General features: G+C 46.8%; 1 protein-coding gene across 2 annotated transcripts in view; it reads right to left on the bottom strand.

Moving 5' to 3' along the window:
• SH3RF3 (SH3 domain containing ring finger 3) overlaps nt 1-27,287 on the bottom strand; it is a 321,276-nt gene that overhangs the window by 40,800 nt on the left and 253,189 nt on the right. For both annotated transcript variants that reach the window (XR_006734811.1, XM_045550375.1), the window contains exons 7-8: nt 24,509-24,759; nt 9,934-10,253 (exon numbers count right to left, since the gene is read on the bottom strand). Coding sequence is in view for 1 of the 2 variants with exons in the window: in XM_045550375.1 (XP_045406331.1) it covers nt 9,934-10,253; nt 24,509-24,759 (571 nt within the window). In the remaining variant the exon portion in view is untranslated. The remainder of the gene's footprint in view (nt 1-9,933; nt 10,254-24,508; nt 24,760-27,287) is intronic.

Genomic DNA, 27,287 nt, shown 5'->3' with positions numbered 1-27,287 from the left:
TCTCACCATTCCTCTTCAACATTGTACTGGAAGTCCTAGATAATGCAATAAGACAAGAAAAGGAAATAAAAGGTATATATATACACACACACACACACACACACACACACACACATATATATATATATATATATAGGTAAGGAAGGAATAAAAAACTGTCTTTGTATCCAGGTGACATGATTGTCTATGTAGAAAATTTAAAAGAATAAACCAGAAAACTTCCTGGAACTAATAAGCATTATAGGAAGGTTGCAAGATACAAAGTTAATATACAAAAGTTGATTGCTTTATGATATGCCAGAAATGAATAATTAACATCTGAAATAAAAGCCACAATGACATTTACATTAGCAATCCCCCAAAATAAATAGTTAGGTATAAATCTAACAAAATATGTATTACATTTATGTGGGGAAAATATAAAACTCTGATAAAAGAAATCAAAGAATTAAATAAATGGAGAAATATTCCATGTTCATGGAGAGGAAGACTCGATAATGTCAAGATATTAGTTCTTCCCAACTTGATGTATAGATTCAACACAATCTTAATCAAAAACCACCACTGATTAGCTGGGCATGGTGGCTCATGCCCATAATACCAGGGACTTGGGAGGCTGAGGTGGGAGGATTGTTTCAGGCCAGGAGTTTGAGATTAGTCTGGGCAACACAGTGAAACCTCATTAAAAAAAAAATTTTTTTTTTGAGACAGGGTCTCACATCTGGCTAATTTTTAATATTTTATGTAGAGACAGGGTCTCACCAGGTTGCCTAGGGTGGTCTCGAACTCCTGACCTCAAGCAATCCTCCTCCCTTGGCCTCCCAAAGTGTTGCGATTCAGGTGTGAATCAGGTGCGATTCAGGCCACTGTGCCTGGCCCTCTAAAACAATTTTTAAAACATTAAGCAGGCATGGAGGCATGCACCTGTAGTCCTAGCTACTCAGGAGGCTGAGGCAGGAGGAACACTGGAGTCCCAGGAATTTGAGGCTGCAGTGAGCTATGATGATGCCACTGCACTCTAGCCTGGGCAACAGAGAGAGACCCTGTCTCTCTGAAAACAACCTGATTAAAAACTGGGCAAAAATTGAAACAGTCATCTCACCAGAAAAGATGTACAGAGAGCAAATGGCATATGGAAAGGCTCAACATTATGTCCTTAACGAACTGCAGATTAAAATGACAGTGAGATGCCACTGCACACCTATTAGGATGGCAAAGATCCAAAACGCTGACCACACCAAATGCTCATGAGGATGTGAAGCAACAACTCTCATTCACTGCTGACGGGAAAGCAAAATGATGCAGCCACTTGGGAGGCAATTGACAGTTTCTTACAAAACTAAACATACTCTTACCAATCTCAGCACATACTCTTACATAATCTTATTCTTAGCAATCTCCCTCCTTGCTGTTTACCTAAATGAGTTGAAAACTTACGTCCACATAAAAACCTGCACACGATGTTTATAGCAGCATTATTCATAATTGCCAAAACGTGGAAGCCACTAAGATGTCCTTCAGTAGGTGAACAGATAAATACACTGCAGTATATCCAGACAATGGAATATTATTCAGCAATTAAAAGAAATGAGCTACTAATCTATGAGGAGACATGGAGGAAACTTAAATGCATATTACTAAGTGAAAGAAGCCAATCTGAAAAATCTACATTGTGTATGAATCTAACTGTATGACAGTCTGGAAAAGGCAAGACTATGAAGACAGTAAAAAGACCAGTGGTTGCCAGGAGTTAATGGGGAGGGAGGGATGAATAGGCAGAGCACAGAGGGTTTTTAGGGCAGTAACACTATTTTGTATGACACTATAATGGTGGATACATGTATCAAAACCCATAGATTGGACAACACCAAGAGTGAACCTAATGTAAACTATGCACACTGGGTGATGAGGATGTGTCAATGTAGGTTCAGCAATTGTAACACACGTACCATTTTGGGGTAGGATGTTGACAGTGGGGAGGTTGTGCATATGTGGGGGCAGAAAGTATATGGGAATTTCTGTATTTTCTGCTCAATTTTCTGTGAACCAAAATTTGCTCTAGAAAATAAAGCCTCTTTTTTAAAAAAGTCTTGGGAGGATGACTTCCAATATCAGAATGGATATTTTTAGAAAAGGAAATAGACTGTGAGTAGCAGAATTGATAGAAGTGAATCAACTCTGCAAGATGTGTATGTATACATGTGTTTATGCATGTATGCATTTATGTGTATGCATATATGAATGTATGTGTTTTTACACTCATGTGAATGTGTGTATCTATGTGTGTAGTATTCACGTTTGTGTTATGTGTGTATATGTATGTACATGTGTATTCTTATATGCATGCAAATGTGTGTGCAATATCTGCACATGTCTACGTGTATGCATGTATGTGTGTGTGTGTATCTATGTGTATAGACTCTTTAGATTTAAACTCAACAAGAGAATGAGTCTTTTAATGGGTCAGTACAGCCATAAAATAGACACCTTCATTAAGTAGTGAGCTCCCTGTCCCTGGAGGTATTTTAGAAGAACCTGAATGATCCCCTCAGAAATGTTGCAGACAGAGCTGCTGGGTTGGTGGGGGCTGGTGGGGCTGCCAGTGCAGGTGACATGCCTCTGTTCCAGTGCTAAGCTCTGTGAATTGGGGGCCCTGGTGAGTGAGGGTCTCTGCATCCTCTCCTATTGATCTTGCTGGGCACACTTTGTACAAGTGCCTTTTCCTCAGAGAAGACTCTGAATGTTCACTCCCTGCCCTGTCTATGCCACCTCCAGCTCCCAGGACCCTGAAAGCCAAGCTCAGGGAATCAGAGAGTTTTGACGGTGAGAGAGGAGCTTCCCCCGATGGACGATGTGCTGTCATGCTGAGAAATGGACCATATCCTTGCATCTTTCAGTGTCGCTGAGGGCATCCTTCCCATGATCTTAGTATTTTTCTAATATAAATATCTGAAGCCATGTCTCTGTAAGGTGTTAAATGGTTTACATGGCTTGATTGCAGTGGAAATGAATGTGCCCTCTCCTGTAAGCCTTAGAAAATTGACAGCTTCTTCCCCATTGTTGCCAAAGCACCTATTTATTACCAAGTGGCACAATAATCAGAAATTTGCAATGATTTGTATTCTCCCCCACCCCAGGAGGGTCCAGAGGACACACCTCTCACCACACCTGTGAGAAACAGGTTTGCCAGGGGAGACTCGGCACCCTTGAGGAGCTCTATGGTTGTGCTTCTCTGCAGGCCAACTTACAGTGGGGACTGTGTCCACTGAATTGGGAAACATATGAGAAAATGAATCCTGGAGTGGCAGGGGCCAAGAGGTGGCACTTAAGTTGCCAAAGACAAGGTGGCAATACCGTAAGACAAGTTTACCGTCAGACAGCAGAGTCAAAGCAATAATCAACTAGGAGGTGGCTACTTGATTATGTTCTTAGAAGAGAAACAAACAGGCAGTTTACTTAATTCCTACTCAATATATAAAAACAGAAGAGTTCTGGGTTTAGTGAACAAAAGTCTAACTTGAATCATGACCTCTCAATCAATTCCCAGAGTTGAGCTAATGTATAGGCCCAGAACCCCTTGAATTTGCAGGCCAGTCCCCTTGACGAAAGAGCCCAGCAGCAGGCCAAAAATTCATATTCTTAATTATCCTCCCAGCCTTTTCCAGAGGGCCCTGCCCTCCCAGGGTAACTGCACTGGGGAGAAGAAGATAATCAGACTTTTCAGGGCCTGCTGGACACTGAGTCTGAACTGACACTAACTCTGGGAGAGCCACACATCACTGGTCTGCCACCATGGCAGGGGCTTATGGAGGATGGGTGACCAGTGGAGTTTTGTCTCAGGTCCTCCTCACAGTGGGCCCAGGGTGTCCTTGAACCCATTCTGTGTTTTCCCCCAGTTCTGGCATGTGTGATTGGCAGGGGCACACTCAGCAACTGGCACAATCCTCACGCTGGCTGCCCAACCCGTGGAGTGAGGGCTCTTATGGTGGGAAAGGCCAGTGGAAACCACTAGAACTGCCTCTGCCTAGGAAAACAGTAAGACACAAGCGAAGCTGCCTTCCTGGAGAGACTGAAGGGATCAGTGCCACCATCAAGGGCATGATGGATATAGGGCTGGTCCCCCCACATGCTCACTCAACTTGCCTGTGTGGCCTGTGTAGAAACAAATGGATTTGGAGAATGGTAGAGGATTATCATGAGCTTACCCAGGTGGTTACTCCATTGCAGCTGCTACACCAGATGTGCTTTCATTGCTTGAGCAAATGAACACATCACATCCCCTGCTACCTGGCCTGCAGCGGTTGATCTGGTAAATGCATTTTTGTTAGTAAAGACCCCCAGAAGCCATTTGCTTTCAGCTGGCAGGGCCGACAACACACTTTCACTGTCCTACCTTGGGTATATCACCTGTCGAGCCCTGTGTCCTGATTTAGTTCTCAGAGACCTCGATCACCTCTCCCTCCCACGAGGTCTCACACTGGCCCACCACATGGATGACATTATGCTCACTGAACCTGGAGAGCAAGAAGTAGCAACTGCTCTAGATTTATTGGTAAGACATTTGCATGTCAGAGGGTGGGAAATACAACTGCCTGAAATTCAGAGGCCTTCTACCTCAGTGAAATTTCTAGAGGTCCAGTGTGAGGGACATGTCAAGATACCCCCTTGTAAGGTGAAGGACAAGTTGTTGCATCTGGCCCCTCCTACAGCCATAAAAAAGGGGCAAAATGTCTAGTGGGCCTCTTTGGATTTTGGAGACAACATATACCTCATTTGGGTGTGCCATCTGGAACATTTACTAAGTGACCCCAAAACTGCTATTTTTGAGTGGGGCCCAGAACAGAAAGCTCTGCAGCAGGTCCGGGCTGCCGTGCAAGCTGCTCTGCCACCTGGGCCACATGACCCAGCAGACCCGATGGCATCGAGGTGACAGTGACAGATAGTGATGCTGTTTGGAGCCTTTGGGAGGCCCCATAGACGAATCACAGCAGAGGCCCTTTGGATTTTAGAACAAAGCCCTGCCATCCTCTTCAGCAACCACTCTCCTTTTGAGAAACAGCTTTTGTTTCACTACTGGGCCTTAGTAGAGACTGGACACTTAACCGTTGGCCACCAGGTTACCAAGGGACCTGAGCTGCCCCTCATGAACTGGTGTCATGTGACTCACCGAGCCACACAGTTGGGAGATTACTTCAAGTGTGCACCTTGAAAATGCTCGGGGGCTCACGCACTCAGTTGAAGGCCTTAAGAGCACCTGAGGGGTCCCGGGACAAAGATTTTCTGCCTTGAGACAGCAGCATCAACTCCTGGCTGAGCTTCCAGCCTGCTGGCCCACCCCAGAGATTTTGGACTTGCCAGCCTCTACAGTCGCATGCATCAGTTCCTTGAAATAAATCATCTGTCACCTATCTATCTATCTATCTATCTATCTATCTATCTATCTATCTATCATCTATCTGCTTTTGGTTCTGCTTCTCTGGAGACCCCTGATGGATGCAAACTAATAATTAATTTTTATAACATTTCCATGAGTAGCAAAACACAGTATTTCCATTTTAATACTAAACAAACTGAATCTAAGGGATTTGTAAGGTGACAGGAAGCGAAGGAGAGAACCAGCAGGAGCTGGAAGGACATCACTGCTGGTCTCACGAGCAGATCCTACACCAATGACATTTTCATTAAGCTGACCCGTTACTTCTGAGACACAGATAGCGTGAACCCTCTGAAAAGATTAATGAGTTTCATTCTCATGCTATATGCAAATATGTCTTGCAATTTATTAAGCGTGTCCTGGAAAGACTTGCTAAGCACCTAACATATCAGGCAAATAAAAATCAAGTCTGCCCCTAGAGTGACTTCACCCTGGAGGGAAATGATGCGATAAGCCGCCTTATCACACTGGGGTGATGTGCACCCCGCCTCCCTCACCACGGCCTGGGTCCCTGGACAAAACACAGTGAAACCACAACAAGCAGAAAAATGACACCAGCACTCTCCTGTTCTTCCTGGCATGGCCCTCAGTTGTGTGGCCTTGTGGAAAGCACCATAGGTTCTCTAGAATGTCCCGAGCTGCCCCATCATGCTGCCATTGGCTGCCCTCTGAGAAGCACAATCTGTTGGGTGCCATCCGTGGGCACCCCCTTCTGGTGTGGTCTGTGGGGTGTGTGATGTATTCCTTCCGAACGGATCCCATCAGCTGACTTTCCCTGGGCATGGAACACTGGAAAAAAAGATCCCATGTCTTCATGAGCAATGTGAGAATATACTAATTGAAAAACAAGGCAGTCACAGCAGTAGAATTTTGCAGGAGAACGGAATCTAGACTTGACGTGGGAATGGCGTGTGCCCAGTGGCTGCGGCTACTCAGTGTCTGCTTCCCCCTTCCCAGTGTCACATGCTCCTCCCACTTGTGCAGGAGGGCCAGGTCCCCCAACAACCCTGATCAGTTACTAGTTATTAGTTATTGCCCTCTGGGGAGGGTGACAGAACCCCCACAGCTATTGCACATGACTAACAAATCTTTTTCCATTTCTGGAGTTTATCACTATTTTAAAAATGAATGTTGGCTTAATGCTTTGCAGTTGAAACCCTACTTGTGACTAATAGTTTTCTTGGGTTCCCACCATCGTTCGGGCTGTATGTCAGGTATAAAACTGAAACCTTAAAAGTCCTTTTCTATCCATGTTTCCTGGTAGACATAGGAAAAATGAGCCAGGAAATGGAACCTGCAGTGCTTAAGGAGATGAAGAAATACCATTTCCCAAACAGATTGCATCAATCAATTAGGATTCCTTTTCGAGTAGCGTACATCTCCCAATTTGGTGATAATAATTGTATTTTTTCTAAAAGTGCAAAACCAAATCCATTTTTGATCTTTTAGAGAAGGCTCGGGATATTATTATAGTTTTATATTTGTATCTATCTTATAATCCTTATGGGATCTAGGCTTCAATTAACTAACAAATTCTTAATAATAATTTCTAATATTTTTGTACTAAATACGATGTTATGCATTTGTGAAATTAACCAATTTTCTCCTCCCAACAACTCAGGGTGGTAGGTGCTATCATCCCCATTTTACAGATAAGGAAACTGAGGCATAGGAGGGGAAGGAGCTTGTTCCAAGTCACATGGTTGGTAAACAGAAGAGTCCCGGTTCACAGCCAGCACAGGCCCCAGATCTGCCCTCGATGCTAATTAATGCTCTTGCCTTCTTTTTTCCACATCTAAGCTTCACTCAGTATTGAAATACTTCTGGCTCCTCCTCCCTTCCCTGTGAACAGGAGCCCCTGGGCTCTTCTCCCAGGAGAAGTTGGCCAACAGGAGGAGAGGACATGGAGTGGGTGTTCACCTGGGTACTGAGGAGCCTGGTTTTACTCCCATTGACCTACTGGCTGTGTGGCCTTGGGTGGGTCACCTTGCCTCTCTGGGCCTCGTGTCCACTTTTGTTCCGTGAAAGGCTCTCTGACACTCACAACAGACCTGACATCCTGAAGGCATCAGATCGAGTTTCACCCCAGTGCAGAGGCCACGGGGTTTCTACTGGAGAATTGGGGGCTGGCGCCTCACGTCCATCCTGGGAGGGCAGGCGCCAGGGGAAGCCTGCGGATGTCTGCTCAGGCCGGGCCAGCCCGACTGGCTCCACTCAGGGTCTGCGCTCTGGTGGGACGTTTACACCTCAGGGTGAGGTTGCTGCCCCATCGCCAGGGAAGAGATGCTCCAAGAGCAAGCCCCCTCCCACCAACAGGCTGTCCACAAGCGTCAGGGTGCTGTTGCATTGCTGTGGCTGCTGGGATTGGTGCTTTCGGGATGGGTTCATTTGCAGCCTGAAAATGACTCACCAGCACACGCCCACTCGTCCCCTGCCTCAGAAGACAGGTCGATTACAGGGAGGAGGGAAGGCTTTACATCTCTGAATGGCGGCTCAGTGACTCCTCCGTGGGGCAGACCCGGAGTTCCCAAACTGCCCAAGGACCTGGGAGTCCAGCCACACTCCGGGCCACGGCTGCACCTGACGACAGAGCGCTGGTGGGCAAGGCTTACCCCCACGACCAGTGGGAGGGAAACTCAGCTCCTGGTGAGGTCAGACTGGCCCATGCACACCTGCATTTCAACGTCAGTGGGACACCTGGCTGAGGGGGTCACACGGCCGGCCCGGGAGGGGGGAGCGTGGCTTCAGAAGTGGAGACACGTTGGCAGCAGTGGAGAAGCCGGTTACGGAGCTGACAGCAGCCCCCTTCTCAGGCTGCATTTTAGAAACAGAAAAGTGGGATCACACAAGGAACGGCCTACTGGTTGCAGGGAGCCTCAACGGGAGAGAAAATACATTTATCAACCAGTGATTTTTCACTTTAGAAGAAGCTGCCTGGTTGTCCAAAACACCTTCATCCTCAAGATTTCTTCAGATTGGGCATTCCTGGGTTCTCATTAAAAATAAAACTGTAATCCTATACAATATGTGCCTTTTATCATAAATATATGTGCGATGGATCACAAATATGAGGAGACAGATACACATATTTTGAATGTTTCATCTGCACACGCATTGCCCACAGTCTCCACACCCCAGGCCAGGCCTTGCCATGTCACAGCTCATTCTGTGACGTCTTCTGCTGCTTTCAGAACAGATTCAAGAGCAAACTGATTATCAAACAGACATGAACACAAAACACGGAGCAGTCACTGCACTTCACGCCAGCTGCCCTGTGAGCCTGCAGCAGACCTGAGCTTTGCCACTGAAAGCGCAGCTGCAGCGGCTGTGACCACAGCCTCTTCCATACCAGTCGGCGTGGGAGCAACTGTGGCTCTGGACAGGACGACGCAGGAGGTCCTGAGGCCTGAGTGCCAACCTGGAGGTCCTGCAGAGTCTGGCTCGGGCCATCTCTGTGATGTCCCCAGGCTCCTGCTGAGGATGGGTGGCAAGCAGGGCCTGCCTCCAGGGACCCTGTGCGGGGGCCTGACCAGCCCTTGCTGGTTTGCATAATGTCCCCAAGGGAGAGGGAGAGGCTGTCCTTGCCACAAGCACACCGTCTAGTGTCAAGGGTACTCATCCAAGCAGTGGCTAATACACCCTAAACCAAAGACTGACTTTACACGGGAAGGTGTCAAAGGACCCACAGAATGTGGTCAAGCCGAGGGAGAACAACACTAAACTGTCCATGCAGCAAGGCTTATAAACAGAGTGGACCCTGCCCAACTCCAGCCGAGATGCCCTGGCGACGCAGTCACAGGCAGCACGTGGGACTTATGTCCTGGAGAGTCGCTCACTGTATTTCATATGGGCTTCCAAAGACTTAATATTAAAAAAAAAAGTAAAATATCTCATCAACAATCTAGAAATCTGGATTCCAATCCTGGCTAATCCTATGTCTAGCTGGGTGGCAAGTGGGGCAAGCTCACTAGACTCAGATTTTCTTTTATGAAATCAGCCCAACTTCCTTTACAGCTAAAAGAATAGCCAAAAATGCTGTCCACATCAACTATCAGGTTGGCATTCTCCTATTCTTTCTCATTTATCCTCAGGAAACAGGCCTGTCCCATATGGTTGAACAGGTTGTGGACTGCACAAGGATGGCATATTGAAGGCAAGAGGTGCTGTTCACACTGCACACATGTAGATTTGTATATTTATTATTACAATATGCCAGCACATGGCACTAAGTATCTTTTTCTAACACAATGAGTATATTACAATGATTTTACAACAGATGGAACTAAGGCATCTTAAGGAGAGGACATCTTTTTCTGATTTGCATGAAAACTGTAGCTGCTCTGCTGGTTTGGCCTCCCTCTCTGTCATGTGCCTGATGCATCTCAGGGCAAGAACTTGGTGCTCATATTCAAGCCTCAATTGTACAAAATGCCATTGCTACCTTGTGCCCAAGAGTTACAATAACCCATTGGACCAGGGCCTGAGGACGGGCCACTTACCTTCTCATTCTTCTTCTCGTCCAGCTTGCACCCCGCACTGGTAGGACTGGATGTGGACGGCCCCCCAACAGGCCCACCTCCAGCCTCCCCATTGAGGTTGGCGGCGCTGACGTTGGGAGGTGTGATGGCCGAGGCCGCCGAAGTGAGGGGGATGGCCGGCCGCAGGCACGTCTGCACCGGGGGCTGGTGGCTGTGCTGCGGGGATGCCCCAGAGTGGGGCCTGAGGCTGGTGGCAGGCAGGCGGGACGGAGAGTTCTGAGTGCGCAGGGGTGACACGGTGGCGGTGGGCCGGTCCTGAGCCTGGGCCGAGTGGTGGGCAGCTGGGGTTGGAGAAAGCGGGTTGAAAGGTCAGTGTGTGGCCTGCCCGGCAGCTGCACATGAGCTCTTCTCAGGCATGGTCCCCGAGCACTCACGGCCTCCCCTTGAAATCTCTCCAGACCTAGCCACCTCATGGGTGGGGAAACCGAGGCTGAGCAGCCCTGAAATTGCATTTCCCTCTTTCCAAAGCCCATGGGATCAGGGGGTCCTGCCAGGCCCCAAACAGCCCTTCCCTTGGGAGGAACGAAGATGGCTTTGCTGAGGCTGCTATGAGTGTGGGCATGTTCCCAGTGTCCTGTGAAGTCTCCCAACTGGTTTTCTCTGCCATGATGAACTGATGCACTCAGAAAAATTTTAAAAACTCCCTGGTTAGAATGCTTATAATAGTAAAGCCTGTGAAAGCAACCTGAAGTCTTGAGATGCCCCCAAATCATCAAGCACCACTGCACAGAAGCTGCTCATGCTCGACTCTGGCTAATCTTGACCCCAGAACCGGCCCAGCCCAATGCCTGGTTTCCATTCTGAGCTGGGGTGGGGAGTGTGGGAGACTGCTTCAGCCGGGGACGTTCTCCCAGTGGCAGCCTGAGCTGCCTCACCTGCTGCCTGGCCTGCAGGCAAAGCATTGAGCCCCTGGATTTATAAAACAGGTACCTCACGACTGTGAACCCACCCCTGGCTGCCAGCAAAAATGCTTCTTACAGATGTTAGGGGTCTAGAGGTATAATACTTGCAAATATCTACCATTTGAAAAGATAACATTACCTCTAAACACAGCACCATATCAAAATTAATCTTGCTACTGTTTGTGTTAGTAATTTCAAAGAATCATCTCCTTAATAAATACAAACACATGAGGGGAGAGAATGACAGTCCCCAGGGAACAGTGGCCCATGGCCAGGGCCGGTTGGATGCAAGCCGAGATCCAGGCCACAGGCCTCAGTCATCGCTTTATAACCGGGGGCCCAACCTGTGTCAAGCCATGCAGATCCAGTCATTTTTGCATTGTTATATCAGAGAAAAATTATGTCACAGCGTAATTATTTTCTGCCATCAGAATTGGTGGCTTCATGGCTTCAGAACATGAAAAAAACGCACACAATAAAAACAGTCTTCTCAGCCCCCAACTATGCCTTGAATACCAATGGCACTTGTGAATCCTAATGGTGTCTCGCGGCCGTGTGAAGTAGCTCCGCGTGACACACAGAGCCTCCATCTGGGAGCGGCCCCTTCCTTCCGATAGAGCCACGTGGGGACAGCTTGCAAGATCTAATTATGTGACCGACCATTCTCTGCGACTCGGGATGGCCTGCTGTTTTCACGAGGTGAAATATAGAAAATCTGATTTACATTTTTTGAACTTAAATATTTGGGGTTTCAGATGGGTTGGAAACCTAGAACATTCGAGTCCTCCCCCAACGTGGCTCCACGTTTATAAGGAAGAGCAGGCCTGGCAGTTACGCAGATCGATGGAGTTTAATCACTGGGGGATGCTGACTTGCAGGCAGCTCCTGGGGCGATGGATTCCACTTCCCTGCATCTAAATACCCCTGCACCTCAGCCCACCGGCCCCTGGAAGGGGAGTGATAGCCCAGCCGGGCTCCCAGGACTCCCGCTGAGGGCTCTGCCCAGCCTGCTCCACCATGTGGCTGCCACATGGCTTTGCTACACTGGGTGCAAAGGAAGAGGATGTTCCAGAAAGTTCTAAGCCCCTGGCCATGCCATCTCTCTAACCTCGCCTCCTAGTACTCTCCCCTCAGCTGCCTGAATCAACTCAGATCACCTTCTAGAGGGCCCCGTCCCCCACAAAGGCCCCTCTGCGGCCCGCCCCACAGGCATGCGGCCCCTCTCAATCCTCTGTGCCGTTGACTCATTTACTAGAGGCTGACGGTTCCTTGTCTGTCTCCCCCACAGCTATGGAAGCTCCACAGCGTGGGGACGTTGGAATAGTGCCTGGCATAAAAAAGGTGCTCAATGCATTTTTTGAATGAACGAGTGAGTCTTTGAGAAAAGGGAAGCCCAGCAAAAGCATCACTACAAATTTCACAGAATTGAACCACGAAAGGAGGAAAAAAGTGCCCAGGGCGACATCGAGGCATGGCTCATCACATTGGCTGGCCGGAGAATGCACTGATCTTCGGAGGGATTTGCCCTCGATTCCACCCTCCCTGCGTCCCCCTAGACCACCTCCCACCAGTGAGCCTGCTCGTAGTGGTGCCAAAGCAGCCCGTGCTTTCTCTGCAGAGTAGACCGCAGATGAAGGCTGTTGGGGAGAATGCTCCTCCATGGCCTCCAACTCCCCCTTTCAACAACTCTGCTGTCCCCTGGGCCCCACTGGTCCTCACTCAGTTCACGGCTATGTCCCCAGTACCTAGAATTCTGTCTGGGCATCTGGTAGGTGCTTTCTATTAATAAATAGTAGTTGAATCAATAAATGACCTACTTTATCATCAGCTTTGTCCTTTCCTTATTTTTAGGGGTATCACTTTGCACTTCAGGGAACACTAGTAACACCTCCCACAGCTTCAGGCCAGCCTCCCTCTCAACTCACCCTCATCCCTCCCAAGGACCCCGGGTCCCACCAGGTCAGCCCTTCATCCCCATTCTTCATCCTGTCTCAGGCTTATCACTTCTCTCCCGTATTCAACCCCTCTATTAACCCTTCCCCCGTAATTTATCAACCATGTTCAATCTCTCCCACTTAAGAAAGAATCCTTCTATACTTTGTATTCCTTTAGTCAGTGCCTCCTTTCCCCACTTTTCTTTATACCTAATATTTTAGAAATCGTGTCTACACCTGTTCTTTCTTATGTTTTTATTTATTTTTTTGCAAGTAATCTGCATTTGCTCTCTGGCAGCTTTTACAATATTTCCCCTATCCTTCCATGCATGTTTAGGTACAGCATGTTTAGGTTTGGATTTGTGGTTCTTTTTTTCCTACTCAGCACTCTGTGCTTTCTGTGTGAGGACTGGAGCCCTTCCTCAATTCTGGAGAATTCTCAGGGATAATTCCTTTGAATCTTTTCTCTCTCTCTCATCCCTTCTATTGTCTATTTCTGAGAGTCCTGTTAGAAACAGTTTGGAGCTCTTCAGTCTATCCTCATGTTTATACTTCTTTTTTGTATTTTTCATCTTTGCTCTGTGTTTTGGATAAATTCCTTTGGACAGCTTTCCAATTTCACTCATTCCATCTTCAACTGCATCCAGCCTAGAGTTTATAACACCTGTAGAGGTTTTTGTATTTAAATAAATATAGTATTCCTTTCCAAAATTTCAAATTGGTTCTTTTCATATCCAGTTGTTTCTGATTCACAGCCATCTACCTGTTTTTTTAATAACTTCCTATTTTTTCTTTCTTTTTTTGTGTGTATGTTATTCCTTCTTTTTCCTCTTAAAAGATCTTAAAAACACTGATTTCAAAGATGCTTTCAGATTTCTCCCTTATTTCCCTCTCATTTCTCAAGGTTATTGGCTATCTTGTGTACATCAGGCTCCCTCCTGTGCTTTGAAATCTTAGTGTGCCAGTTCACCTCGAACTTGAGTCTTTGGCCACCGCTCTAGACAGAGAGTATACAAAGTCTGGAAGTTCTGTTGTTAGTTCTACTTGGTCTCTGGGACCCTCCCTCAGAACCGGGTGTGATGGGCTGGCTGGGGCTCTGGTCCTGCAGGGAGGGTGCTGAGCTAAGTCCTCAGGCCAGAGCCTAGGACTGGGGCTCTCTCTCTCCCCAGCACCTGAGGCAGTAGCTCAGTACTGCATGGCCTATGCCCAGGAAGAGGCTGTAGCTGTTAGAACTGGTGCATCTCATATGACAGGCTCTGGTCCCCTGATATGACAGGGGCTTCCTGTCTGTATTTTCCTGCAGGAGTTGAAAGTCAGTCGACACTACTTGCTCTTCATCTCAGAGCCTGGTAGGCCAATGCTTCCCTCCTACTTGCTATGGTGTGTTTCATTTTGTTTAGACTCATAGACTTTTTAAAATATTAAAGACAAACCAACTTCACTGTTTGAACAGAGTAGGGGGTTTCTACATGTACCCACTCCTCCATACTCTCTAAGAGTCCATCACTGACTTCTCAGTCTACTGAAACACAGCTTCTAGCCCCATCATTCTATCAAACATTATCTGGACAAGATTAATTATGATTCCATGTCACCAAATTTAATGGACAACTTTCTGTCTTGAGAAAAGGTGTCCGTTGATCAATTTGTCTCTCTTTACAACAATATCACACAGACTTGATTACTGTAGCTTTATAGAAGGCCTTGAAATCAGTCTTAGCCCCCAAACTTTGTTGTTCTTTTTCAAGATTATTTTTGGCTATTCTAGGTCCTTTGCATGCCTATATAACTTTGACAACAAGACTGTCATTTTCTACAAAAATGTTGGGTGGGATCTCGATTGGTATTCCATTAAATCTATGGGTCAATTTTTTGGAGACTAAATGTCTTAACAATGTTAAGTCTTCTCACCCACAAAATACATTTTTCTACTTATTTAGATCTTCTTTAATTTCTATTACCAGTGCTTTATAGTTTTCAGTGTATAGGTCTTTCCTAACTTTTCTCAGATTTATCCCTAAGTAATTTCTACTTTTTGATGTTACTAAATTTGCATAGTTTTTAAAAATGTTAGTTTCCAACTGTTCACTGATAGTATCTAGAAGTACAATTGATTTTTGTATATTGATGTTGTAGCCTGCAACCTTGCTGAATTCATTTTTTAGCTCTATTAGTTTTTTTGGGGTGTGTGTATATTCCTTAGGGTTGTCTATGTATAAGATCATGTCATCTGAAAATAGAGATAGTTTTACTCCTTCCTTTCTGATCTGCATGCCTTTTATTTCTTTTAATTGATTAGTCACCCTGGATGGAACCTCCAATACAACACTGTATAGAAGTGGTGAGAGTGGACTTCCTTGTCAAGAAAAGCTTTCAGTCTTTCATTATTAAGTATGATGTTGGCTGTGGGTTTTTATAAATGCCCTTTATCAGGTTGAGGAAGTTCACTTTTATTCCTTATTTTCTGAGTTTTTTTTTTTTAAATCAGGAATGGATGTTAAATTTTGTCAAATATTTTTTTCTGCACCTATTGAAATCATATTTTTATTTTTGTTCGTTACTAGGGTAAATTACATTGATTGTCAAATGTTAATTCAACCTTGCATTCCTGGAATAAACCCTCTTTGACATGATGTACTATCCTTTTTATTTATTGCAGTGTTTGATTTGCTAGAATTTTGTTTAGAAGTTTTGCATATATGTTTATGAGGAATATTAGTCTGTAGTTTTATTTTCTTATAATGTCTTTGTCTGGCTTTGGTATTAGGGTAATGCCAGCCTTATAGAAACAGATAGGCAGTTTTCTCCCTTTTTTTCAATTTTCTGGAAGAGTTTCCATAGAATTGTCAGCATTCCTTCCTTCTATTTGGTATAATTCACCAATGAAGTCACCTGGGCCTGGAGTTTTCTTTGTAGAAGGTTTTTAACTACTAATTCAATTTCTTTAATAGATACAGGCCTGTTCGAGTTATTTATTTCTTTTTGGTAAGTCCAATAATTTGTATCTTTCAAGGAATTTGTCCATTTCATCTAATTTGTTGAATTTATTGGCATAAAGATTTAAAAAGTAATCCCTTATTATCTTGTAGAATCTGAATGATGTCACTTGTCTTATTCCTGGTCTTGATAATTTGTGTAGTTTTCCTTTTTTCTTTATCCTTCTAGCTAGAGGTTTATCAATTTTATTATTGATCTTCTTCAAGAGCCACCTTTTGGTTTCACTGATTTTCTCTATTAGTTTTCTAAGTCATTGATTTCTGCTCTGATCTTTTCCCACTTCTCTGGTGGTCCCTTTGCTCTTTTTATTCTAGTTTCTTATGGTGAAAGCTGAGGCCATCGATTTGACACTTAATACAGGTGTTTAGTGCTGTAAACTTCTCCTTAGGTACTATTTCAGCGGCATCCCACAAATTTTGATATGCTGTGATTCCATTTGATTCAGCTCAAAATGCTTTATGACATCCTTTTGATTTGATCCATGGGTTATTCTGAAGTGTGTTATTTAGTTTTCAAATACTTGAGGGCATCAAATATTTGTTATTATTTGTGTTATTGATTTCTAATTCAACTCCACTGTGGTCAGGGAATATAGTTTGTGGGACCTGAATCCTTTTAAATGTACTGAGACAAATATTATGGCCCAGAATGTGGTCTACTTTGGTAAATGCTCTGTGTGCACTTGAAATGAATGTGCATTTTCTGTTGTTGGGTGGAATGTTCCACAAATGTCAACTAAGTCAAACTGGTTATAGTGTTCTAATATTGTATATTTTTGCCAATTTTCTGTCTTCTTGTTATATCAATTATTGAGAGAAATACTGATATCTCTGACTACAGTTATAGATTTGTCTATTTCTCTTTGCAGCTCTACCTGCAATTGCTTATGTATTTTGCAGGCTGTTGCTCACTGCATAAATATTTAGAATTGTTATGTCCTCTGAATGAACTGAAAGCTGTATCATTATGAAATTGAATTTTTATGCCTAATAATATCCTTTGTTATAAATTCTATTCTGTCACATATTAAGATAACTACTCCAGCTTTCTTTTGCTTAATATTAGCATGATCTTCATTATTGGCAGATTCTGTATTTGCAAATTCTGCTGCTGAGAAATTCATTTGTAATCCCCAAATTTATACCTGTGGTGCTTTCAGTTATTTTCAGACATTTGCAGACTGGCAAAAAATTTGAGTCACCTGACACCCATATTCTCAGCTGAGGTTAAACAAGGCCTCAGTCTTTCTGTTTCAGCCTTGCACAGAGATGACAGGAGGGTGGAGCCAGTAGGGGGCAGTGCAGTGCAGCGCAAGGAGCTCTGGCCCTGGGGCCAGTTGGACAGGATTTGAATACCAGCTCTGGCCCCTGTTAGGGCAGCCACAGGCCAGTTACTTAACACTTCTCAATCTTGTTTTTCTCCTTGTAAAATTAAGTAAATAGAATCCACTAGGATGAGATTATAATTTATGTGAGATATGTGTACACACACACACACACACACACACATACACACAATTTCACCTAGGAGCAGTAGTTCAGTATTCACTAATTCAGTTTTCATGGTAACTTTATAGAACATACTACTGTGAATAATGAGAATGTGTAAATCTTGTTCCATCCTTTTACTTTTAACCTATTTGTGTCTTTAAAGCATTAAACTATGTTTCTTGTTCACAGCATATAGTTGGTTTTTTTGGTTGTTTTTAATAATATCTGACAATCTCTGGCATTATATTTGGGGTTATTTAGACCATTTACACTTAGTGTGATTATTTATATGATGAGGTTTAAATCTATCATCCTACTACATGTTTTCTCTTTGACCCATGTATTCTTTGTTCCCTTTACCTTCTTTTATACTTTCTTTTGGATCAATGGAATTTTTAAAATAATTCCATTTTTTCTCCTCTGATAGCTTATTTGCTGTAACTCTTTGTTTTCATACTTAGTGGTTGCTTGATATCTTTATTTAATTTATTATAGTGTAGTTACAAGTGATTTTACAGTATAAGAGTCTTCACATCTTTATTTAATTTATTATAGTGTAGTTACAAGTGATTTTATAGTATAGTATAAGAGTCTTACAATAGTACATAGAAGTTCCATTTCTCCCTCTCAACTTTTGTGCTTTTGTTATTATACATTTTACTTTTACGTAAGTTTTAAATCCCAAACTGCATTGTTTTGATTTTTGTTTAGTCATTCATATTTTACAAATATTTAAACAATAAAAATATTATATCTTTATCTGTGTAGTTACCATTTCTAGTGCTCTTCATTCCTTCATATAGATCTATATTTCCATCTGGTATAATTTTCCTTCTTCCTAAAGAATTTTGTTTTACATTTCTCATAGTGTGGATTTATTAGTGACAAAATCTTTTAGCTTCACTACGTCTAAATAATTCTTTATTTTGCTTTCCTTTGAAAGGTATGTTTGCTGGCTATAGAATCCTAGATTGACAGATCTACGGCTTTCAGTACTTCACTGAGTTATGCCACTGTCTTCTCACTTGAAGTGTTCTTGACAAAAAACCTACTGTCATCCTTATCTTTTTTCTACTTTTATCTCTGGGTACTTTTAAGATTTTCTTTATCACAGATTTTGAACAATTTGATTATAATTTGGCTTGGTGTAGTTTTATTTATGTTTCTTGTGCTTAGGGTTCATCAGCTGTCTTTGGTCTATGTGTTTGTAGTTTTCATCAACTTTAGAATAATTTTTGTCACTATTTCTTCAAATGGTATTACTTCAAATTTTTCTGTCCTACCTTTTTCTCCTCTACATTGGGAGCCCCAATTATACAAATATTAGGTCACTTTAAGTTGTCCCATTGCTCACTAAGGCTCTGTTCATTTTTCAAAATTCTCTTTTATCTCTATGTTTTATTTTTCATAGTTTCTATTGCTGTATCTTCAAATTCACTAATATTTTTTCTTTAGTAATGTTTAATCTGCTATTAATTCCATCTAATATATTCTTTTTTTTTTTTTTTTTGAGACAGAGTCTCACTCTGTTGCCCTGGCTAGAGTGAGTGCCGTGGCGTCAGCCTTGCTCACAGCAACCTCAAACTCCTGGGCTTCAGTGATCCTCCTGCCTCAGCCTCTCGAGTAGCTGGGACTACAGGCATGAGCCACCATGCTCGGCTAATTTTTTCTATATATATTTTTAGCTGTCCAAATCATTTCTTTCTATTTTTAGTAGAGATGGGGTCTTGCTCAGGCTGGTCTCGAACTCCTGAGCTCAAACAATCCGTCCGCCTCAGCCTCCCATAGCGCTGGGATTACAGGCGTGAGCCACCCCACCTGGCCCTAATACATTCTTGATTTCACACACTGTAGTTTTTATTTTTAGAAGTTTGATTTGGGTCTTTTTAATACTTTTTACATCTCTCCTCAACTTCCTGAATATATGGAATGCAGTATCTGTTTTAATGCCTTTGGCTGCTAATTATAACACCTATATTAGTTTGGGGTCAGTTTCAATTGATAGATTTATCTTTTAATTGTGGATCAAATTTCCCAGCTCTTTTGCATGCCTAGTAATTTTTTATTGGATATCAGGCACTGTAACTTTTATGTTTTCAAGACCGGGGTATTTTTATATTCCTACAGTATTCTTAAACTTTGTTTGGGACAAAGTTAAATTAATTGGAAATAGTTTGACCCTGTGAGTCTTGCTTGTGGGACTCGTTAGGTGAAACTGGAACAGCCCTCAGGTAACATTCCCCACTACTGAGGCAAGGTCCTTCTGTGTAGCCTACTCAATGCCCTGTGAATTCTGAGATTTTTCCAGTCTGGCTGGTGGGAACAGGCACTATTTTCAGCCTGTGTGTATTCTGGACTCTGTTAGTGCTAATCCTTTCTTTAGTTCTTTTCCTGGCTTTTGGTAGTTTTCTCACGTTCCTTCTCATGCTGATTAGTTCTCAGCTGAATATTCCAGGGGAGCGCTCTGCGTCCTCTCTGTGCAGCTCTCCTCTGGGTCCCTGCCTTGGAAGCGCCAGCCCTCTCTGTCACACAGACTCTCATCTCCCTGTCCTCACTGCAAGGGGCCTGCTGGGCTCCCCTCAGCTCCCACTCTGCGCCACAGCCTGCAGCTTCTCCCACGGATCACAGTCCTCGGTTGTCTAATGTCTACTGTCTTGAAAACTGCTGTTTTACACACTTGTCTTGTTTATATTTGTTTCAGATGGGAGGGTAATGCCTGTCCTCATTACTTCAGCTTGGCCATAAGCAGAAGTCTAGCTCCATCTCTTAAATACAAAAACATGACTATATCTATGATTTAAAAGCCTTTAAATCCCTTGACATGGTCTGAAAGAGCCTTCGCAGTCTGCCCCTGCTGACTTTCCACCTTCGCCACCGCTCTCTTTTGTCCCCTCTGCCTTGACCTTACTCGTGTCTACAGGCCCAGCCTCTGCAGGCTCAGGGTACCCCACATGCTCCCTCACCCCAGCCGCCACAGCATGCTGAGTTCCACCCATCCTTCAGATTCAAGGTAAAGTCCTCGCAGAGAACTGTCATCAACACACTGGACGCTTCCTTCCTTCCATACCTTTGTTTCTTTATTTCAACTAAATAAAGTTACTCCAAATAAGGACTGTGGTCTTTTTCGTTGCCAGGCCTTTGCCCTTGCTAGTTCTTCTGCCCAGAGCTCCCTTTCTACTCTGTCTGCTTAATCTTCAAGATTCCAGTCACTACCACCTCCTCTTGAAAATTTCCACATGCCTTTTCCCCACCCCTCTCCTACCTTCCTCCCCACCCCTCTCCTACCTTCCTCCCCACCCCTCTCCTACCTTCCTCCCCAGGCTGAACCAATTCTCCTCCACACTCTCTTGATGCCCTTCCTAGGCCTGCTCTGCAGTGCTTTCCATCTATGGCAGAACTCTGTTTTCTTGCCTTTCTCTCATTCTGGGGCAGAAATGAGGCCCACTGGTTCCTGTCTGTGTCTCCAGCCCCTAGCAGAGTGCCTTGTCTGTATCTAGCTCTTTCTTGGTGCTTTCTTTGCTGGCGAATACACAGCTGTGCTGGGCTCTTGCCCCTGCTAAGCACAGACCTGAGTACGTGAGGAACACTGGCACTTTACAGGGGTGCTCTGCCCTTGGGAAAGGAGTTACATTAATCTAGTAGAACAAATCGTATTGGATGCTATGGCCAATGCAATTAAGCCTTTGTCAAACTGCCTGACTTTGGCTTGAGATGAGAACATTGATGAAATGCCTCCCAACTGCCGGGCTGGGGTCTGCTGAAATGGGCAATTACTGCAGGGAACAATCCATTACTTGTACTGTCAACAGTGTTTTTTTTTCTCTCTCTAAATGCAGAATGAAGTGGAAAATGCTGCGGGAATGCAGTGGCATTTAATTTACTGATATGGCTCGGTAGGAGCCACTCTTTAACCTGGCTGTGACAGCACTGGCGTGGGCTGGGACACACCCGGGGAGCCCTTTAAACCGCCCTGGGCCTCACTCTTCCTGTGTGCAAAATTAAACTGATGGAAGAGAATGCTTGCCATGCCATCCCGGTTACTATGGTGATCGAGGACTGAGACACAATGCTGCACTGCCCCAGCCATGCCAATTTCTTTTGATGCTGCTTGTTATTCCATAGAGGGAGAAATGACTGGCAGGGCTCCATTTCTTCTTTGAATTGGGAATGTTTCCAGCAAGGCTTGGCATGGAAAGGCCATTATACTGACTATTTTGTGCAGATAACCCAGGGCCACTGTGCGGGGTGCATAGCTGCTCAACCTTTCTGTGTTGGGGTGCACACAAGCCACACTGTATGAGATGTTTTAACCAGAGGGACCTGGCCTGGGACTTTAGCTCCACAGGTCCTGCCCAGTGCTCCAGGGGCCCAGGAGACCAGCATCTCGGCTACATCTGGCCAGTCGGGGAGCTCAGCTCTAGACCACCTGATCATTTGCCTACTATCATGGCTGAATCCCTGCCTACAGGCTACCAATCAACACCAGCAGAGCGACTTAAACCACGCTGTTGGTGTGGCTGGCCAGAAGGTGGTGAACTGGGGGTGAGGCCCTGGTACGAGATAGTATTGCTGCAGAGCTCTGTAGTGTAGAGACAACTAATTCGTCCCCAGGGCCCCACGGGCCAGGGATGCAAAAACACAGAACTCATTCTTGGCTAACTTAAGCAAAATATTAATAGATACATATGAAAGATAAGTAGGCATGTACAGAACCTCTGGGATGGCAGAGTCAGTCTTGGAGGCTCTGCAGCCAGGGCAGTGCCCAGCCCACCTATGAGGATTTCCTGGTGCTAAATCCTCCACTGCTGGACACAGATACCACCCAGCCTGATGCCGGGCACCGGACACCCGAAGTCACCCTGTGCCCAGCACAATGGCAGGTACCAGGCCTCAGAAATCCACCCGATTCCCCTGAAAAGCTAGATGTTTCACCACGGCCTTTAGCCCAGAAGGAATCTACACAGCATCTCATGTTTTTGTCTTCTGCATGGAAGTCGGTGCAGGACCCAGAGTCGGTTCCTCACCTCCCCCGTGGCGGGGCAGGATTCATGACGCTGGAGGTGAGCCCCACATAGGGAGTTGCTCCAACTCGGCCAGAGGCCACAGCGTGACAACTATACCCACTGCACCTCTCAAAGCCACATGTCTAAGCCTAGTTCCTCATCTTCCCCCATAAGCCAGTTCCCTTCTGGAATCTTCTAGGCCAGAGAAAGCCACTGTCATTCTCCCAGCTACCCAGTCCATAAACCTGGACACTGGATTTGGTTCCTCAGTCTCCCTGGGCACTTCCATCCAGCCCAGCCCAGTTCATAAGCATTCTGCCCCCGTACATCATTATGTCCGCCAGTGCTGTGGCCCACCTGGGTGCAGGCCCCTTGCCGCTGCTCACCTTTCCCAGGTGCCAGGAGTTAGCTTCCTGCCTGGCCAGGCTGCACCATGCTAACCCTTCTTTCATGCCGTGCCCTGGTGTTAGCTGGGGAAGCATTGTTCCCCCTGCTTAAAATCGCTCAGTGGGAGCCCACTGCCTTTAAGAGAGGTTCCCACCCCCTTAGATCCTTTGGTAACAATTTCTATTTACTTTTTCATTCTCATGCATTGAGTACTCAAGTAATAATATTCTTACTCTCCAACAGAACAATAAAAATAGCAACAATGCACTGAGTACATACTAAGCACCATGCTAGGCAGAACTCACACAACCACCCCAAGGGGAATGCCGTTTATGTTCCTGTCTTACAGAGGCGAAACGGAGGCCCAGCGTTAGAGCATAGGTGCGTCTGCCTCCAAGCGCAGACTCAGGCAGGCCTCCATGCTCTGCTGTGACTGAGTCGCTGCAGCCAGTGACATGGAACATGCTCTCCCCTTCTGTTCATTCCCTTCTGCCTCACGTGTGCCCGCTTCCATTCTTGCCTGAGCGGCACTTTGCAGCTCCCTAGTGGAGCCGCCCCTATGGGGAGCCCTGCCCACTCCCCAGCCCTCCGTCCAGGTGCCCCACGGCCCTCGCACTGGGCAAGCCTTGCTTCCCTGATGGTCAGTAGGTCAGTCGGTTGGTCGGGCAGCCAAGAGCAGGGCCAGCGTCTTGCTCTGCAGCAGGCACAGCGACCGGAGCGGACGAGACTAGAAAACTCTCCAAGAGGCTTACGCTCAGTGCAGGCTCTCCCGCAAGGGCTGGGCAGCTCTTCCTGCCCCACGTAAGTCTGAAGGGGCTTTAGTGTGGGAACGTGCAGGCCACCTTCCCTGGTGGCAGAAGGCTGTGTGGGTGGGCAAGCGGTGGGGGGACCTTCTGTGGGGACCCGCTGTGCCAAGCACTGCCTTTCTACACTCCAGAGCTTTCTACAGCACTTTGAACAGTCACCTGCTGGTTGGCTCATCGAAAAAATAGTACCTTTTATTGCTGCAAAGCATTTACATTCTCTTTGTCCTTTAAGCCTCACTTTGAGAAGAAGAGAGATGATTTCTGAGGGGACAGAGTTGGGTGGGGAGAGATATTCTGCGCTAGCCCCGCCTGCCCTGGGGTACTGTCTCTGCAGTGCTGGCGACACTGGCTCCACGGTTTTGGAAGGTGCCCGCCGTGGCCTCCCACGGCCCCCTTCGAGTTAAGCTTCAGCAGTGCTTTATCAGCTCAACGCTAAGCTTCCAACCAAGATGTGCTGACCTTCTTAATGCCTTTCAGGCTCACCCCATAATTTCTTTTCATCTCACACCATCCCAGGGGCAACCTGGTTTTTCCACACGTTCTGTCACCCTCTCGATGGATGATGCTGCCATGATGGTGGAGGGTCAATGCCCACCATTCCTTTCAGCCTCCTCTGGACCCGAGTCTCCCTCCAGCCCCGTCCTGTGCGATGCTGCCTGGCTGGGGGCCCTGCAGTGCCTGGCAGACGTGAGGCCCACGTGGCCACAGTCGCTCATGGGGGAGGCATGCAAAGGCACCACAGTTAATCTCATTAGTCCACGTGGTCCACTTGCCACAATGAAATGTGTAAATATTTGTAAACTCTCTAATCTATTTCAGCTGCCAGGACAGGGTAATATGATAAGTCAAGCAAACTTCCTGGAGATCAGCAGAGGTTCACTGTTACGATAAGCAAATACCACTCGCCCCACTGTGGAATGCTGGATCCTGGGCCAGCACGGATCTCATGACTTATGTCCCAGAAAGCCCCTTGTCCATGTCCCAGCAGAAGAGGCCCCCGCAAGTCTGAGTACATACCTGTAGGGATGGTGCTCCGTGCTTGGCTGGCCGCCGGCTGGGCCACGTGCCGCAGACAGCTGCCCGTCGGGGGCGAGGCTGGGTGCTGGGCGTGGGCCGGGGGTGTGGTGATGGGCAGGGCGGGCCTGGTGGCAGTGGCCGGGCTGCTGAGACTCCCACCTCCTGGGTGCATGGTTGTGGTTATCCCTTTGGCCAGTGGAGACCCTCCCACCACGTTATTCCGGGGTGGCCCAGCTCCTCCTACAGGAACCCTAGGAAATAAAGCAGAATCAGGTCTGGTGAGAGGGCCCAGATGCAGCCATACCACGTGGCCACATGGGCCACCGGCAAAGGCTCTTACCTACTGGCTCTGAGACACGAAAGCCAATCCTTGCAGCTGGGCACAAGGGCTCCCTATGAAACCTTCCCGGGGCTAACCTCAATGCAAAATAGTCAAGAAATAGCAAAAGAGCCCTAAGAAGAAGAGGAATGATCCCAACCAATCAAACACCGTGTACCAGAGCTACTGCCTTAATTCCTGCTAACAAACAGCTGTGTGTCTCCAAACACATCCAGAAAGAGAAGATGACTCAGTCACGTCCCATAAGGCTTTGACACAACCGGCACATGGCTAGGAAACGATGGCAAGGGCATTGGCTCCCTCTGGGCACAGCTGCCACCTGTGTCTGTGGCACACTGAGCATGACCTCCTGAGGGGCGTCAGGGAGCTTGTAGCTTCATACCAGAAACAGATGCCCTTTCACCCCAAAATTTCCAGATGAAACACGAGGAACACAGCAACTTTGGACGTGGGGCTCCCCCCTTCCTTCTACGTGCGTCTGCACTAACCCCACGGGATGTCTGGTACAGCAGGGTTTGGGGGCTTGGGCGCTTCTGTGGGCTCAGCTGCAGGGGGATGGGAATGTCTCCCACTCGTCCAAGAGCTGAGTAAATTCCTGTTCCTGTCCCTTCAGGATCTCAATTCACAAGCCAGCAGAAGCCACAGGTGGCAGCCCAGGTCGCACCGCCTCCCTGTGGCCTCCACTGGGGAGGTGCCCCTGCAACACCGGTGGAGGCTCCTGCACGGCAGCTGGGGGGAGAAGGGCCCCTTAGGAAAAGACTCGCCAGCCAAGGGACAGGGACAACACCATCTTCCTCAGCCCTCAGAGCTGCACTGAAATGCAGCAGGCCAGATCATGGATTCTTAAATCGCATTGGTAGAGCTCACTTTCACGTGAAGGGATCATTTTAAAAAATAAAGTGGGCTCACAAATTATAGGTCATGGATTTGCAAGGTAACAGTGACAAGTGTGAGGACAACAGATGCAGACGCACATCTGCCTCTAGTGACAGCAGCAATCCCTCTCCCTCTGCTATACCAGCAGGTGGGCGAAGACGTGCCCAGCCTTGGCCTGTCTTGTCACTGCAGTCTCACCGCTAACGGCCACGTGCTCCGGTCCCCCCACCTTGTTCATAAATGAACTCGGAATGTCCTCCGAGGTTGTACAGCTGCCAAGTCCAGTCTAAGTACTAGACTACTGCCCACCTGCGCCCACCAGCACTACAGAACATTCCAGAATGACCTAAGTGCATGCAGCTGTGGGATCCAGGTCTGCCCAGCACCCTGAGTAGGCACCGCTCCTCTGCTGGGTGACTTGGGAAGCCTCCTGACAACAGCTAGGATCAGAGGAGGACGAGTCCAGAGGGCAGAGCTGTGGGCGGCTGCTGTCCTCCACTTGCGTGTAAAGACAGCCCAGCCCTCCTGTTCCGTGGTGAGCTGTGGATCCGAGGGAGGAGCCTGGGCCTCCGAACTCAGACTGGGGACACCTGACGATTCCTTCTCCGAGGACCAGTGAGGACAGTCAGTGTAGTCACCAGGGCTAGATGGGAGAGGCTTTTGCTTAATGGTTCTCCCTGGCTCTGAGCTTCTTCTGAAAACACACCTGGCTGAAGATGGAGAGGGCTCGAAGGAAGGTGAGCAACTGACAAGGTTACACGCAGAGGTGCAGCCAGGGGGTTGGCCGCCCGGAGAGCTCCTGTTTCGTTACCTGGAGACTCCTGCATAACACTTTGATCAGAGTGACCAGATCTCATTTACTTATTCAACCTGCATGTATTGAGCACCTAGTATATGCAAATGGTATGCGAGGAGCCAGGGGTCAAAGCAGGAGACGGCAACTGTGGCCCAGGGGCTGCCAGGTGAGCAGGGACTCCACACACCTGTAAGGGACCCTAACAAGCAGGACAGCCCACATGGAGTAACGCGGCACTCAGAGTCATCCATCCTGACCACGGCACGGGGAACGGGCGGCCGGGCAAGGCTGCACATATTATAGCAGGTGCACTCAGGACCCGGCTCTCAAGGCTATCTGGGACTTCACTCGGCAGGACGAGGTGGGAAGGCAGCCTGAGCAAACCTCTGTCACGACGCCACCCTGTGCACCTCAGGAATGGGCAGGAGTCAGGCGGTGGAGGGGCCCGAGTGCCACATGAGGAAGCTGGACTCAGACCACAGGCTTTATGTTTCTGAAGGTCTGAGGACATGCGCAGGTGAGAGCAAGGGAAGAATCAGAGGACAGAAACTGCTGCTGCTGTGAGGAAGAACCTGTCCTCCCCACACAGGAGAAGACCTGGGACAGGTGATGTCCCCAGGCAGGACAGGCAAGCCTGGGGAATGCGGACACCCCCCACCTCACGCTGTGTCTTCCTGGAGGGCGCCAGCTGGGCAGGGAGACCCCTAACCCGCAGGAGTGACCTGCCATTCCAGGAACAGCTGTCTGATGACGTAAAGGACAATCCC

Source organism: Lemur catta, chromosome 4 (genome assembly GCF_020740605.2).
Source record: "Lemur catta isolate mLemCat1 chromosome 4, mLemCat1.pri, whole genome shotgun sequence".
Classification (NCBI taxonomy): Eukaryota; Metazoa; Chordata; class Mammalia; order Primates; family Lemuridae; genus Lemur; species Lemur catta.
The sequence above is the reverse complement of the archived record's forward strand: the minus strand, read 5'-3'. Positions and strand labels throughout refer to the sequence as shown.